Genomic DNA, 12893 nt, shown 5'->3' with positions numbered 1-12893 from the left:
ATAAAATCAGAAAAACAATTCAGTTCACACATCTGTTTACCTTAGAAAAAAAACATCTTCAATTAATAGCTAATTAAATAAAATCTAACATGGTGAGAATTGACTACAATATAATCAAATAGCCAGATTCAGATCCAGTTCAGTTCAGTCCAAACTATAATAAAGTACGGGCAGATGCATGTGATCATTAAAATTCAAGTTGTAAGAGACCAGGAAGAGGTTTATGGAGGATTGTAGCTCTCCATGGAGAAACTGTAGCATTTAGCTTTCAGTTCATTGTTCAGCAAGTGAAACCTGATATGTTCCTGTTTTGTTGCACTGGGTCATTCCCTGACATAAAAAGCAGCTGCTGTCATCAAAAGCATTCAAAAGTCCATTGTATATTCCCAGTACAGCACTTTTCGACGGCCAGACCAGCTTGGTTTCCATTGTTATCGGCTTGTAAATATTTATTATTTCTCTTTAGAATATATGTAAACATGTAGAGAGAACACTAGGATATCTGGGTTTAAAAATGTAAAGCTCATCATGAGTGAATAAGTAGCACACTGAGAGCATTTCTGCAGAGTGTTCATCTAAAAAAAAAAAAAAAAGATACAAATATTTGTGTGTTTTTGTGAACTTCAGACAAGTTTTCATCTCCCAGCTGACAATGACACTGGAAAAATATTACATAGATCCCTGTAAAGAGTACGTTTGATGATTCTGTGTTGTTTCCATCATAGCTAGTAACAAACGTTTGACAAGGCACTTGTGTTTTTGGCTCCATTTTGTGGTAAACTAACAGCATGCAGTGAACTGCCACAACCTTAAAGGCAGAAATTCTAGAGATATTTTAAGATGCTGAATGTATACTCTTTTCATTTAAACATTTTTTTGATTATACTGCCAAGCCTTCTATTAACCTTAAAGCTATTGTAGGTTTTAAGTGTGGCTTAAGGAAAACAAAGTCAATGTTCTGGATTGGTCAACACAAAGCCCTGAACTCAGTCCTATTGAAAATGTGTAGGTCGAGCAGAAAGGTGTGTTTGAGCCATTCAGTCTACAAACACAACTCAGTTACACCAGTACAGTCAGAAGGAAAGAAACGCTTGTGGAAGAAGACCCCAAACTTTAAACCCCAATCAGACAAACAGTTCTAAAATCATCAGAAAAGTTAACTGTAATAAAAAAAGAAAAACAGTCAGCAATACAGACACAAACGTAGAGTTGAAACAATATTTTTGAAATGAATGTATCCAAGTAATCACAGGTCAGAAATACAAGAGGTAAAATTTCAAAGAAAAATCTCTGGTATGTTTGTACAAAAATAATTGATCAAAGAAAAAAAAAAGACTGAAACACTCTTGGTGCAATGATGACATTGTTCACTCTCAGTCAAAGGATAGAAATGCAAAAAGTATTCCTTGATTCTCTTTTTTTTTCTCTCTCCTTACTTTGCGTTACTGGGTTTCTCTGGCTCTTCCCTGTTGTCAGCGAAACAGACAGAAACCAGTCTGGAATTACAAACCCAAACAATCTGCTTTCAACATGCGTAAAGCCACAGTCAGGAAATAATGTTTCCTAAACTCCAAAGACTTAAAATACACAGATAACTATTAGCATTTTGAATTATTTAGGAATAGCGAAGTTTTTCTGTAAGATTCATACTTATTAAGTGTCTACACACTCATTGTGGTACAAATGGTAAAAATGGCAATGTGTATTATCAAATTACAGAGAAAGCCAGCTGCTTACTCAGAAGGATTTTTATGTTTAAAACTAGGTATTGGGCTGTGCTTAAAGATGTGCCTTTACAGTCGCAAATATCTTTATTGGGATCTCACGGTATACACAGTTAACAGAACCATGTTTCTGTACAATTAAAATTTTACGTCTAATTTCTTTTAATCATTCCTCTTTGCAAACTGCACAGTCAGATTGGATGAAAAACGTCCATGAACATCAATTTATAATTCTTACCACAGATTCCAGATCTGTACTTTGACTGGGTCGCAACCTTTTATTGTCAGAGCAGAGAGATGTGCTATTGTAGTTCTAGTGCTGAAAGGTGAATGTCTACTCCAGGCTTCCATACAGGCTGGATCTGTGGCGTGAACAACTAATAGCTGTCCAGTCCACAGATTATTCCACCTGAACCGTGGATCTCTGCATCTCCTCCAAAGTTAACATGGGTCTCTTGGCTGCTTTTCCGGTTTTCGTAATCGCCAGCATTGAATTTCATTCATGGGCATCAGCGTAAAGAGGGCTTAATACGGCGAACATTGAAATTTGTAGTTGTGAAATGACCAAATGTGGAAAATGTAAATATCTCCGCAAGATACTTTGAATACGCAAACAAAACCTAACAGAAATATGTCAGTTTTGGAAATAAATAAATACATAAATACATACATAGACCTAATGTCTATATCTCTATCAGTTACCTGTCAGCATTTTAGTGCAGAAAGACAATGAATCTATTGAGTCAAAACAGCTTTATGAACATATACTTGAAATTACATAATTTTTAAAAACACTTACTTCTACACAGTGAATCTCACAAAGAAATTCATTTTTCAGTCAAAAGAACACTGTGTCAGATGTATGTGTGTGTACAGTAGAGCTGTTTGTCTGCATATCTCAGCGAGTCTCTCTGTATCACTTTAGTAAGAACAACATTTAATAGAAACTCAGCAGATACACAGAAAGGAAAGGCTTGCAACTGTTAAGATTCCTTTCTGCATTCCTGTGAGTTTTCTTCCTCTGTTCCTGCACTAGTCACAGGTCAGCCTCAATGTACAGGTTTCATATTTTCAAGAAAGCCCTGAAGAAAACCTGTCAAACAGTACGATCCTGAAATTAAAAAGACAATTAGAGAGATTAAACTCATTCCATTAAGACAGATTGTGGTTTGCTCCACCCAAGTGCTCTGCAAGAAGCAACTGTTTCCGAGCTGCATGGGAACTGTTTAACCAACACCAAGAACAACCCGACCCCTGTTGCCGTTGGTGTGGAAAAAAAAAAAAGAGTTTGCATGTAAGAAAATTGTCATTAAAAGTCCTAACAGGTTTGAGTTCTTGTAAAAAGTGAGCGAACCATGCTCATGTTTTTGCCGTCCTTAGAAACAGTAGCTGCTCACTTCCTTCACTGGGCTTGTTCTTTTCCCAGCTGACTCTACCAGTCCAACTGGCTGCCTTCCTGCCTTCTTTCCCATGAAAGAAGGCACGACTTTGTTCAACCTGTTAGCCAGTATTTGAGAGAGCCAAGAAGATTTTTTTTTTTTCAGCTATGCACAGACACCTTGCTCTCGTCACGAGCGACTGTTCCATGCGTGATGCAAACACATCAGCGTCATCACAAAACAAGCCTTTACGCAGATTCGTGTGCCTTGGTCTGTGCGCTTGTGAGTCAACATAAATATTTTTAACACACTTGAATGGGTGACATCACGTTTTAATTTATTTCAGGCCGTGACCTCTGCAACAGTTTTCTGTACGGGAACGTACAATGGCATTTTCCATTGTTGGGGACAATTAATGAAAATTATGAATGTAAAAAGTTGGTATGTCGACACTTTTTTCATTTTTCCTTCAGCTTTATGAAGTAAGCTAGTAATCATAAGCTGGAAGACACCCTAACCTTGCAGTCTTTATTTTTTGGCGTGGCGTTTGTTTCGTGACATGGAGGCCGATCTCCTTTTAAACGTGGTCTGTGCAACGACATCAAAAGAGTTTAACTTTAATTTGACTATGTTCTCACAATATTTCATTGCCTTGCTTCTGCAGAAAACTTTAAACAACCTCTAAAATGTTTCTTCTTCAGCAATAGATTCTTGTGCATTGAAGGTAGGCGGTTGTGGTTGAGTGCATTTATGATTATTTTCACAGAACAAATTGTACCCGCAATCATTGTCATCAGTTTGTTTTGCAACAGTGAGATTTTTTTGTGAAGGTATCTTTGCTTTTGTAAATTGTATCACCATTTTTATTACTTTGGTAGTCAATGGCAATCAGTTATTACCAAACGAGACGACATTCATTTGCAAATAGAAGCAGGGATGCTTTTTAAATACTGACATATTTCAGCTGGTTTCTTTTCTTTCTATGCATTTTTAAATACATCCCCTCCTTTGAGTTCAATACTTTTTCAATCATTTATCCATTGAAATGCCAAAAACTTCATTTGGGGACTGACTTGCTTTGATGATAACACTGATAACAAGCAATAATAATTAAACAAAAATAATAAATTACTAATTTTTTTCTTTACAATAAGTACAATAGTACCTTGTCCCGCACATCATTTATCAAAAAACAAGTGATCCCATAATAGCATCTTATTAGAATAGAATGTACCAACCAGTTCTCCTAGTACATGTACTTGTTCTTGTGTGAATTTCTGTTCTTGTAGTGTATGTGTATGCCCAAAATTACTTTTCATTCTTCTGTAAGAAGGGTGTGAGGCCGCAGCTCTGAGGGAAAAATTGTTTCAGGTTGTACTAATTGCTCTTCGGGTGGCAGCAGTTCAAACAGGGAAAAGGGCGTGTTGTTGTCTCTGTTGTGAGGTGTTCATATTTGCCAACAGTAATCCCACTTTTGACTTCAGGCCACCTTCGGCAGCTCTTTTCATCTTAGCTGTAGTTCAGCTTGTGACACAAGGCAGGTCGGGTCTGTTTTGCACATTTGAAGAACTATTATTGTTAGACCTTTTTAACATTTTATCAAGTTACAGTCACCAGTTTCAATACAACTTTTGGACGTTTTATGCAATATATCCAGAAAGTTCTGCATAACTGTGGAGAAAGCCAACATTACTTGTTCTAAATGACTTGTTGCAAACCCTTTCCAGATGTTTCACAAAATTTTTCTCTGGTGATTTCTCAAATCGAAGCCATAATAATGACAGTGAATAATAGTGCTACTGTTGACAGCTTATCCTGTCTGAGCTGAAGATTTCTTCTTCTCTTGCAGAAATACGACGGGACTTGTTGTCACTTCTTTCATCAATGATCTCCTTTAGAGTCCTATCAGTCACAAAGGCTTTGTCTCGGTAGTAGAGACACACAATTTTATCGGCATGGTATCGGCATCGGTCGATATTAGCTGTAAAATTTAAGATAGGACATCGGCCATTCCGTCAAAATAACTCATCGATATAGAAGGTGTTGTTTTTATATGACAAACCAGTGACAATGACGCCTGCACCACAGCACAACATCAAATTTGCGGTGTTTGAGTGTTGTCATTGCCTTGGAGAGCGCAAATGTCATGAATACATTTGGCATTAAACGTAAAGCAAGTTGAAAGTATTACATCGTTTTCAGACTCGTTTTAAGCATTTACATTTGGTAACAGGCTAAACTTACAAAGATAATGCAGTATTTTAATTCCACAGTAAAGAAAGCCATATAGTTTCAGAAAGAAGACATAGGAAAAAAGAAATATTGGCGTTGGTTATCGACCAAATGAGATTTTAGTATATCGACACATCAGATATCAAGCAAAAATTCTATATTGCGCATCCCTACTTGGTAGTTTGTCATTATAAAGTACCCTTCATGTTTGGAAAACAGTGTGTGAAATCTAAGAGATGTTCAAAGTATCCCATCTCGTTTTCTGGTCCAATCCTGCTGTAATTCTCTGCACAACTTTATCTCTGATCTGTCTGGTTTGGTCTGTTATGATAACATTTGTTCACTAATCTTCTCTTACAACTTTCAAAGGTCGTCACAGAACAATTTGTTTCAGGTAGACTTTTTTTGTCTAGGGGTACTTTTGAAGGTATTTGGTTGCACTGGATTTTATTTAGAGTCTTCAGATTGAAGGGGTCTGAATAAATGAATGGCAACACTGCAATCTTTGAGTAAAGAGTTCTGATTTTGAAAACCATGTTTCCCTTTCTGCAAACATCACACTTGTGTGCTGCTCTGGATTGGTTTACCACAGAAAATCCTATTAAAATTGAAGTTAGCAGTGGGTTTTTGACAAAATGTGAAAAGTTTATGGTGGATGATTACTTCCTGAAAGGTACTATAATCGCGATAAGTGGTACATCTCCTGTGTACTTGGTTCTTTTGAAGCTTTTGATTGACTTTGTGGAACCAAGAACCAAATATTGGTTCCACATCTCTGGGTGAAATGATCCACGTTTATTAAGCTTTGTTCTAACTTAGTTTTGGCTGAAGTTGTTTAAACATAACAGGGCTTAACACTCAGCCCTGTGGAACACCTTTAGTGAGCTGTATTGATCAATTATAACATATTGTGGCTGATTTATTTTGCAATTCCGCAGCTCATAACCACAAAGGGTTTTTCAACAGAAGTTCTTGCACATGTTCGGTGCTGCATCCAGAATTTGAGCCGTTACTAGATCATAACACTGCTTTTGTTCTTATTTTACACATCAACATAAAGATTTTTCTGAAATATAGCAAAAAAATATTCTTAGGCATTTGTTTGAAATCTAAAAACATAATATTCATACAAGAATATTCTGATAATGTAAGGATTTGTTTGTTTCTATGTATTCATTTAGGTTTCTGTGTCTATTGAGTCTCCTGTCTACCCTTTCTTTGATCGTTCCCAGCTGTGTGTCGTTTCCCTGATTACCCTCTGTGTATTTAATCCCACCTGTGTTCCTTGTCCCTGGTCAGGTCCTTTTCTAGTTATCGAGTCTGCTGTCAGTTGTTTACCAGTTGCTAGATTAGCTTCTAGCTCTACTCACTCTGTGCTGCCTGGATCTTTGCATTTTCATCATTAAATCTTCATTTACTCTCTGTAACCTGGGTCATTTTCCTCACCACCTCCAACTGCAAAACATGAAGGATAATACCCAAATAATTTAATCTTTAATTAATAGTTTTACAATTAGATTCTCCCTCTCTCAACAGACCAAATTTTCAATTGTGCTTGTTACAAATCTCAACCAGCGTTTTAGACAGGAAGTGAAACCACATTTTTCCTATTTTTCCACACCTTGTGTGAGACTGGTTCTGTGTGTACTTTTGTTTTGACAGACACCTGTTTCCAGGTACAGAAACAAACACATGGAGGAAAGAGCTTTCGCAATTCAGGGCACTGTTTCAAAATCTCTCGATGGAATCACTCAGCTTTCGACACACATTCTCCACATGCTTCTGTGCGTTTCAGTGGACTCTTTTAAAAGTGTTCCTTGATACAGAACAAATGGGCTCAAAGCAAGATTTGCTGTCATAATGAGGTAATGTTTATTATGCGGATCCTAATCTAAAAGGATATACTTTTTTTCTGTCTGATTCAAAGTCAATGATCAATCTTAAGTGAAACAAACTGTGATATTTTTCCATCACGTGAAATGAGACGGAGCTTTGCAGCAGCAAAATTTTAAAGTGTGACACTGAAACGACAAAAAATATGCAAAATTGCAGAAGGATAATTTTATATTGGTTTAAGGTGCAAAATGTAGGAAAAATTATATTTTTTTGTATTAAAAATTCTTAAGTCAACTCTAAGCGATTCTACAAGATCTTTAAGGGCATCACTTTATAAATAATTGTATTTATCAGTCACTTTCAGTTCTTCTTCTTTCACATATTATCTGTCTGTATAGTTAAAATATTGAAGTTTTTGAAGCGCGTCCATGCCTACCTTTGTCTAGATGAGTGCCCCAGGTATGCAGGCCACCGCCTGTCACCGGGAAGCAGCGCCGATGGCACACATTCCTGCTGCCAAAACCATGAATTTCACTCTCACTTAAGGGGAGAAAGAGAGAGAGAGAGAGAGACAAAAAGAGACTCCCTGTCTTCCTCTCTCTGTGTCTGGGTTTCTTCTGGTACTCCCTGTTGGCAACAGCCCAAACAGACAGAAACCGCTCAGGGATTGCAAGGTCAACAACTTTTAACAGCGTAGGATCACTTCTAGGAGATTTAAAAAGACATACAGATATAGATACAGGTATGGTTCCTAAAATAGACCTTAAATGTTGCAATCAAATAGTTTGGTTGCGCTATTCCACACATTTGACACTGCAATTACAATCACAATTCCATTGAGTGGCCCAAAAAACAGACAATGCATACAGAAACAAAGAACATTGCAAATATATGCATTAAAAAAAAAAATTATTTATCTGCTTTGAAAATCATTCACGTGTGATCAACCGATATGAAATATCTGATACGGACATTACTGAATTTATATTTAAAAAAAATGTATTTACAGTTTTTGAAAATAAAATGACAACATCCTAAAATAATAGTTTGGAAAACACAAATGAATTACTTACACACCGGCATCATGTGAGAGTATTGTACGGTAATGCTTGTTGTGTGAGTTTATATTTGCAGCTAATCAGGAAGCAGTATCTTTCTAGATCCTTAAGATAGCAGCAGATTATGTTTGGTGTTGTCGTTTATTACTGCCGCAGTGTTTCCTGGTCACTTGACATACAGCGAGACAGTTTCTACATACAGATGAAATAGAAATAAATTATAGAGTAATTATAAAGATAAAAACTGATATCACGGCTAATTTTGGCAGCAATGATTTTAACACTAACACCTGCTTTAAATCCGTGTAGATGATCTCCAGTTCCCTGAGTGTAACCTGTTTTATTATTATTATTATTTATTATCTAGAGTAGATAATACAACCCCTGCTGAATAAAGAATAAAGTTCCCACCTCCCCTGCTCCACTCCTTTGTATGGTGAGCAACAGTCTAAACATGATTTGGCTCCGCGGCTTGGGTTGGGTTAACCTGATACAAAGGAGTCCTTTTTATGCGTTATCTGCCGCGGAAGAGGCGCGAGCTCCCATGGGGTATGTTGCCACGCAACCATAAAGCCCCACCCACAGCCGCTCCGGACTCACCTGGGCTGTTCTAAGGTGACGCGCTGGGCTCAGCCAATCGGCAGCGAGAACAGGTGGCGCTGGATGAAGTTTCGGGCGGAAACGTGTCGGTTCAGAGGAGGTTACGCTGCTTCTTATAAGTCCACTTTACCGAAGACCGGTTTAGAAAGTAGGCGAACTGTTTAACAAGAGCGACAATAAAAGCGATACTAACTGTTTGGTGCGGGGTGTTTGAAGTGTCTTCTGATTGAAAATGGATTGCGCATCGATTCTTTGAAGGATTGTTGTCACTTCTGATCCTAGATCTGTGGGATCAGTGGTCTAATAAGAAGAAGAAGAAGAAGAAGAAGAAAAGACACGGCGTCCTAAAAGTTTTGGAGATATCTTAGGACTGTTAATAATATAATTTGCCCAGCGATTTGGACTCCCTTTAACTGTTACCATCTTTTTTTCCCACAACTCAGGTAAGAGAGCACTGGTACTTTTTCTTATCCCATGCATATTCTTGACATGTGATTCACTCTGATTTGCGCTTCTGTTCTCACGACTCAATAAACCAGTTTTACAGACAGGCTAAATATGGCTCCGCTGGTTATTCATGGGATTAGCTGGTGAAACTTTGGCCCAGAAACCGAAAATATTCCAATGTAGAGGTGTCGAATTACCTTTACGTGGGATTTATTGTGTTTTTTAAGGTGATAAGTAAAATGTCAAAGATGTTTCAAAGTTGTAACTAATAGAGATGCACCGATCAACCGGCCAACGACTCGGAATTGGCCAATTTTTTTTTTCTCGGATCAGATGGTCTGCTGTCAAGTCAAGAAGTGAAATGTCTTTTTAATAATAATAATAATAATAATAATAATAATAATAATAATAAACTCACCTATTTCTGTCAGTAAATTGACCAACCACCTGAATGTGTGTTTATGAATAAGTACAGATAATAAATCAATCTTTTTCATGTAAGCAAACACACAAGTTGGGCAGCAGAACTCTTCAGTGCAGATACTGCCGCTATGTGAAGCTACTCAAAGGAGAGCTTGCCCAAGGCAAAGCAAACCAAGCCACTGCTTAAGGCCCTGAAACCAGCCTTAAATGTTTGGAATCTTATCATCATATAAGAATTTGTATGATTTTTTTTTTAAATTGAGAATGAAAATACCATTAGATTCAATTTGATGGTTTCAGCACCAATAAATTGCAAGTTTTTGAAACGTGCATGCTTTAAAGTAAATTCACTTTGTGAAAGATTCAAAGAATCATCTTTATGGGATGTTCTTGACAGGAAGATGGGCCACGAATCAAATTCTGCTTAAAGTCCCGTACGTTGCCTGACTCAAAGATACTTTCAGTATCAGTGAGGTGTTTAAATTGCCATTTTATCAGGAAGCTGTACTTGCTGCATGTTGAGAAACGGTAAATCATATCATGGAGTTTGTTGAGGCTAAAAAGAGAGCGAGAGCTGATAACAGGAGGGCTGAACAGATTACAGCAAAAGCTGCTCTACTGTATCATTTCGAGCTTTCCAACCTCTCCCTCACGTCACTTCTGTGTGTATAAATAGATCAACAAACAGCATGTACTTTGTTGCACTGTTGTTTTAGGTTTAAGACGGATCAGAAAAAGGCTAAGGACAAATGCTTTGTTGCCTATATTTTTTTTCCATTTTCTGTTAGAATCAAAACTAGGACCTCTCTTGGTCAGGAAAGGCCACATCAGTATCTTTTAGTTAACATTCTTCTTCTTATTATTATTATTATTATTATCGCATGTACTTTGATAGAGTTGGAAATGTTGAATCCAACTCTAAAGGTGTTGCAAAGTTTTGTTCATTAAAAAAATAAAATAAAATAAATAAATAAATTTTCTTTAAAAGTGCTTCAATCTTTTTTACAGGCCCCAACCAGCAGTTCAAGATGACAGAGAAGGTCCCATGGTGGAAGGTGTTCATCCCAAAGAAGAAGAGTGCGGATCCTTACGGCTTGGGCCCAGACTTCAACCCTTTCTCCCAGCAACCGGACAAGCTGAAAGACCTGTCTTCTTCGTCCAAGACCGCCACCGACCAGACCGTCCCCGCGCAGGGCTCCAGCTTCCTCAGCGACGAAACCTTCGACGACTCCAAGCTGGAATCGGTGTTCAACGAGCAGACGTGCCGCAGGAACATGAAGGTTTCCCGCTCGGGTCGGTTCAAGGAGAAGAGGAGGCCGCGATCGACCCTGCCCATCGAGGAGAAGGGGAGGGAAGCCGCAGCGGCAGGGAGGGAGGACAAACGGTGACCCTGGGAAAAGGGGTGTGTGTGTTTGCGTGTGTGCGTGTAAAAAAGACTGCTTCACAGTATTGCTTCAAAAGAAGGAGTGGGATTTAAATAGTTGAAGGAACTTTGGTCTCATGAGGCATTGTACTGTACAGAGCGCTGGGGATGATGTTCACTTGGGTTTTATATCAATAATGCAGAATTCTGAATACGAGTTGAAATATATTTTTGAGATTTAAGACATTTTGTAGGGTTACGTTACAAATGTCATATGTTTTCTTTTGCTTTTATCAAGGTTATTGAACCGTTTTGCACATGAAATGCCACAAACGCAATTCAAAGGACAAGTATGAGAAGCAAGGGGCTGGTATCGGATTCTCTTTCTATGAAAATATTGAGTAAAGGTATCATGAAATGTACAGTGTCGCATCGTGGACTGGCGACCTGTCCAGTGACCGTCCCACGGTTTTTTTCCCCAACTGTAGTTTAAACCAGCAATATCTTAAGGTTGATAACTGGGACTTCTTTAGTTTCTACATCTAAATTGTCCACTGCTTTTGCAATTAAAATATTTCCAAAAGGCAGAATTGGTTCACCTAAAGAAGCCATCTTTAAGCTGACACTGAACAGCAGAAACTTCTGTGATGGAAATATTTTTGAATGGTTTTGAAACTACATTTTTTTCTAAAAACTAGATTTTTTTTTTTCATTCTTTAATATTTTTTTTTACAGTTCATCAAATCACAATAACCTTTTTTTTCCCTAAAAAAAAAAGGAGTAATCAAAAGCTGTTTTTCTCTCAAAAAAGTGAAATGCCTCTTTGAAATGATATACCAAAAAAATTTTGTAGTAAAAAAAAAAAAACAATGTTAAAATGCTACAAATAATTTTTCTATGATGAAGGATAGTGCTTGTTTTTGCAAGACCTTTGCAAAACGTTTGACTCTGGGTGGTCTGAAGGATTCTGGTGAAGGTGAATCAGACATTTGCCAGCAAAAAGCAGAAGCTATTTTAATGAAGGATTAAATTCAATCAGGCATATTTTTACAAGGTTTGTTGCAAAGCTGCCTCTACTGAAAACAATATGCTCTTGGTATCCAGATGAAGACATGACATGTGATATATATATATATATTTTTTTTTTAAATTAAAAAAAGGAGCTGTGTAGTTTTGATCATCTGTGAATGCTTAACACGAAGGCAAAATTAGAAATAAATCTGCGACGGCTGACTCTACCGGTGTGTGTGTCTGTGCGTTAATGTCCCATGAGTGTCTTAATCTGAACATTTAAAGGAGAAGTTTTTTTGTTTAGTTTTGCTTTCTTTGTTGATTTTGTCACTGTGCTTTACGGAAAGGAAAACTAATTTTCAGAACTAAACAATGCCCTTTCATCAGCCATTGTTGTCGTACGACTTAATCCTATAAAAGCAACAAGGTTTTACAAAGTGTTCACACACAGGCCCTGCAGCATACGCCAAACCTATATGCTTCAGGGAGGACCTCACCTGTGCTGCTGCATTCCTCTGCAGCTGCTAAACATTAAGGTGTGTGTCAACACTTATGAAGGATCACTTTTTTGCAATCCCATTAGCAATATTTTTAGTCTATCTCACAGTAATTAAGGTGCAACAGGTTAAACGAGAGCTGGATTCCTTGGAGATGAATGTTGTGACTGAGAGGTGCAATGGCGTCTTATCAACACAAGAGGGCGAGCTTGTGCGCTTAAGTGTCAACCTCACAGTTGTGCGCGCGGGGGAAGAGAGGATGGGAATAGCTTAAAACTATTTGAAAATTTCTAAAAATGTATACATTAATGTAATCTCCACTG

The 12893-nt window shown here is 37.6% G+C and overlaps 1 protein-coding gene across 1 annotated transcript; it reads left to right on the top strand.

The window, feature by feature from the left end:
• Nucleotides 1–8941: 8941 nt before the first annotated feature.
• LOC103472212 (proline-rich protein 15-like) lies at nucleotides 8942–11649 on the top strand. The gene is made up of 2 exons (XM_008421664.2): nucleotides 8942–9272; nucleotides 10708–11649. Exon 2 carries the CDS (start codon nucleotides 10728–10730, stop codon nucleotides 11085–11087), a length of 360 nt encoding a protein of 119 aa, XP_008419886.1. The 5' UTR covers nucleotides 8942–9272; nucleotides 10708–10727; the 3' UTR covers nucleotides 11088–11649.
• Nucleotides 11650–12893: the final 1244 nt, after the last annotated feature.

This window comes from Poecilia reticulata, linkage group LG11, assembly GCF_000633615.1.
Source record: "Poecilia reticulata strain Guanapo linkage group LG11, Guppy_female_1.0+MT, whole genome shotgun sequence".
NCBI classification, from domain to species: Eukaryota; Metazoa; Chordata; class Actinopteri; order Cyprinodontiformes; family Poeciliidae; genus Poecilia; species Poecilia reticulata.
The sequence above is the reverse complement of the archived record's forward strand: the minus strand, read 5'-3'. Positions and strand labels throughout refer to the sequence as shown.

Coding starts and splice junctions, on each gene's coding strand:
- LOC103472212 (XM_008421664.2), top strand. CDS start 10,728: ATGACAGAGAAGGTCCCATGGTGGAAGGTGTTCATCCCAAAGAAGAAG.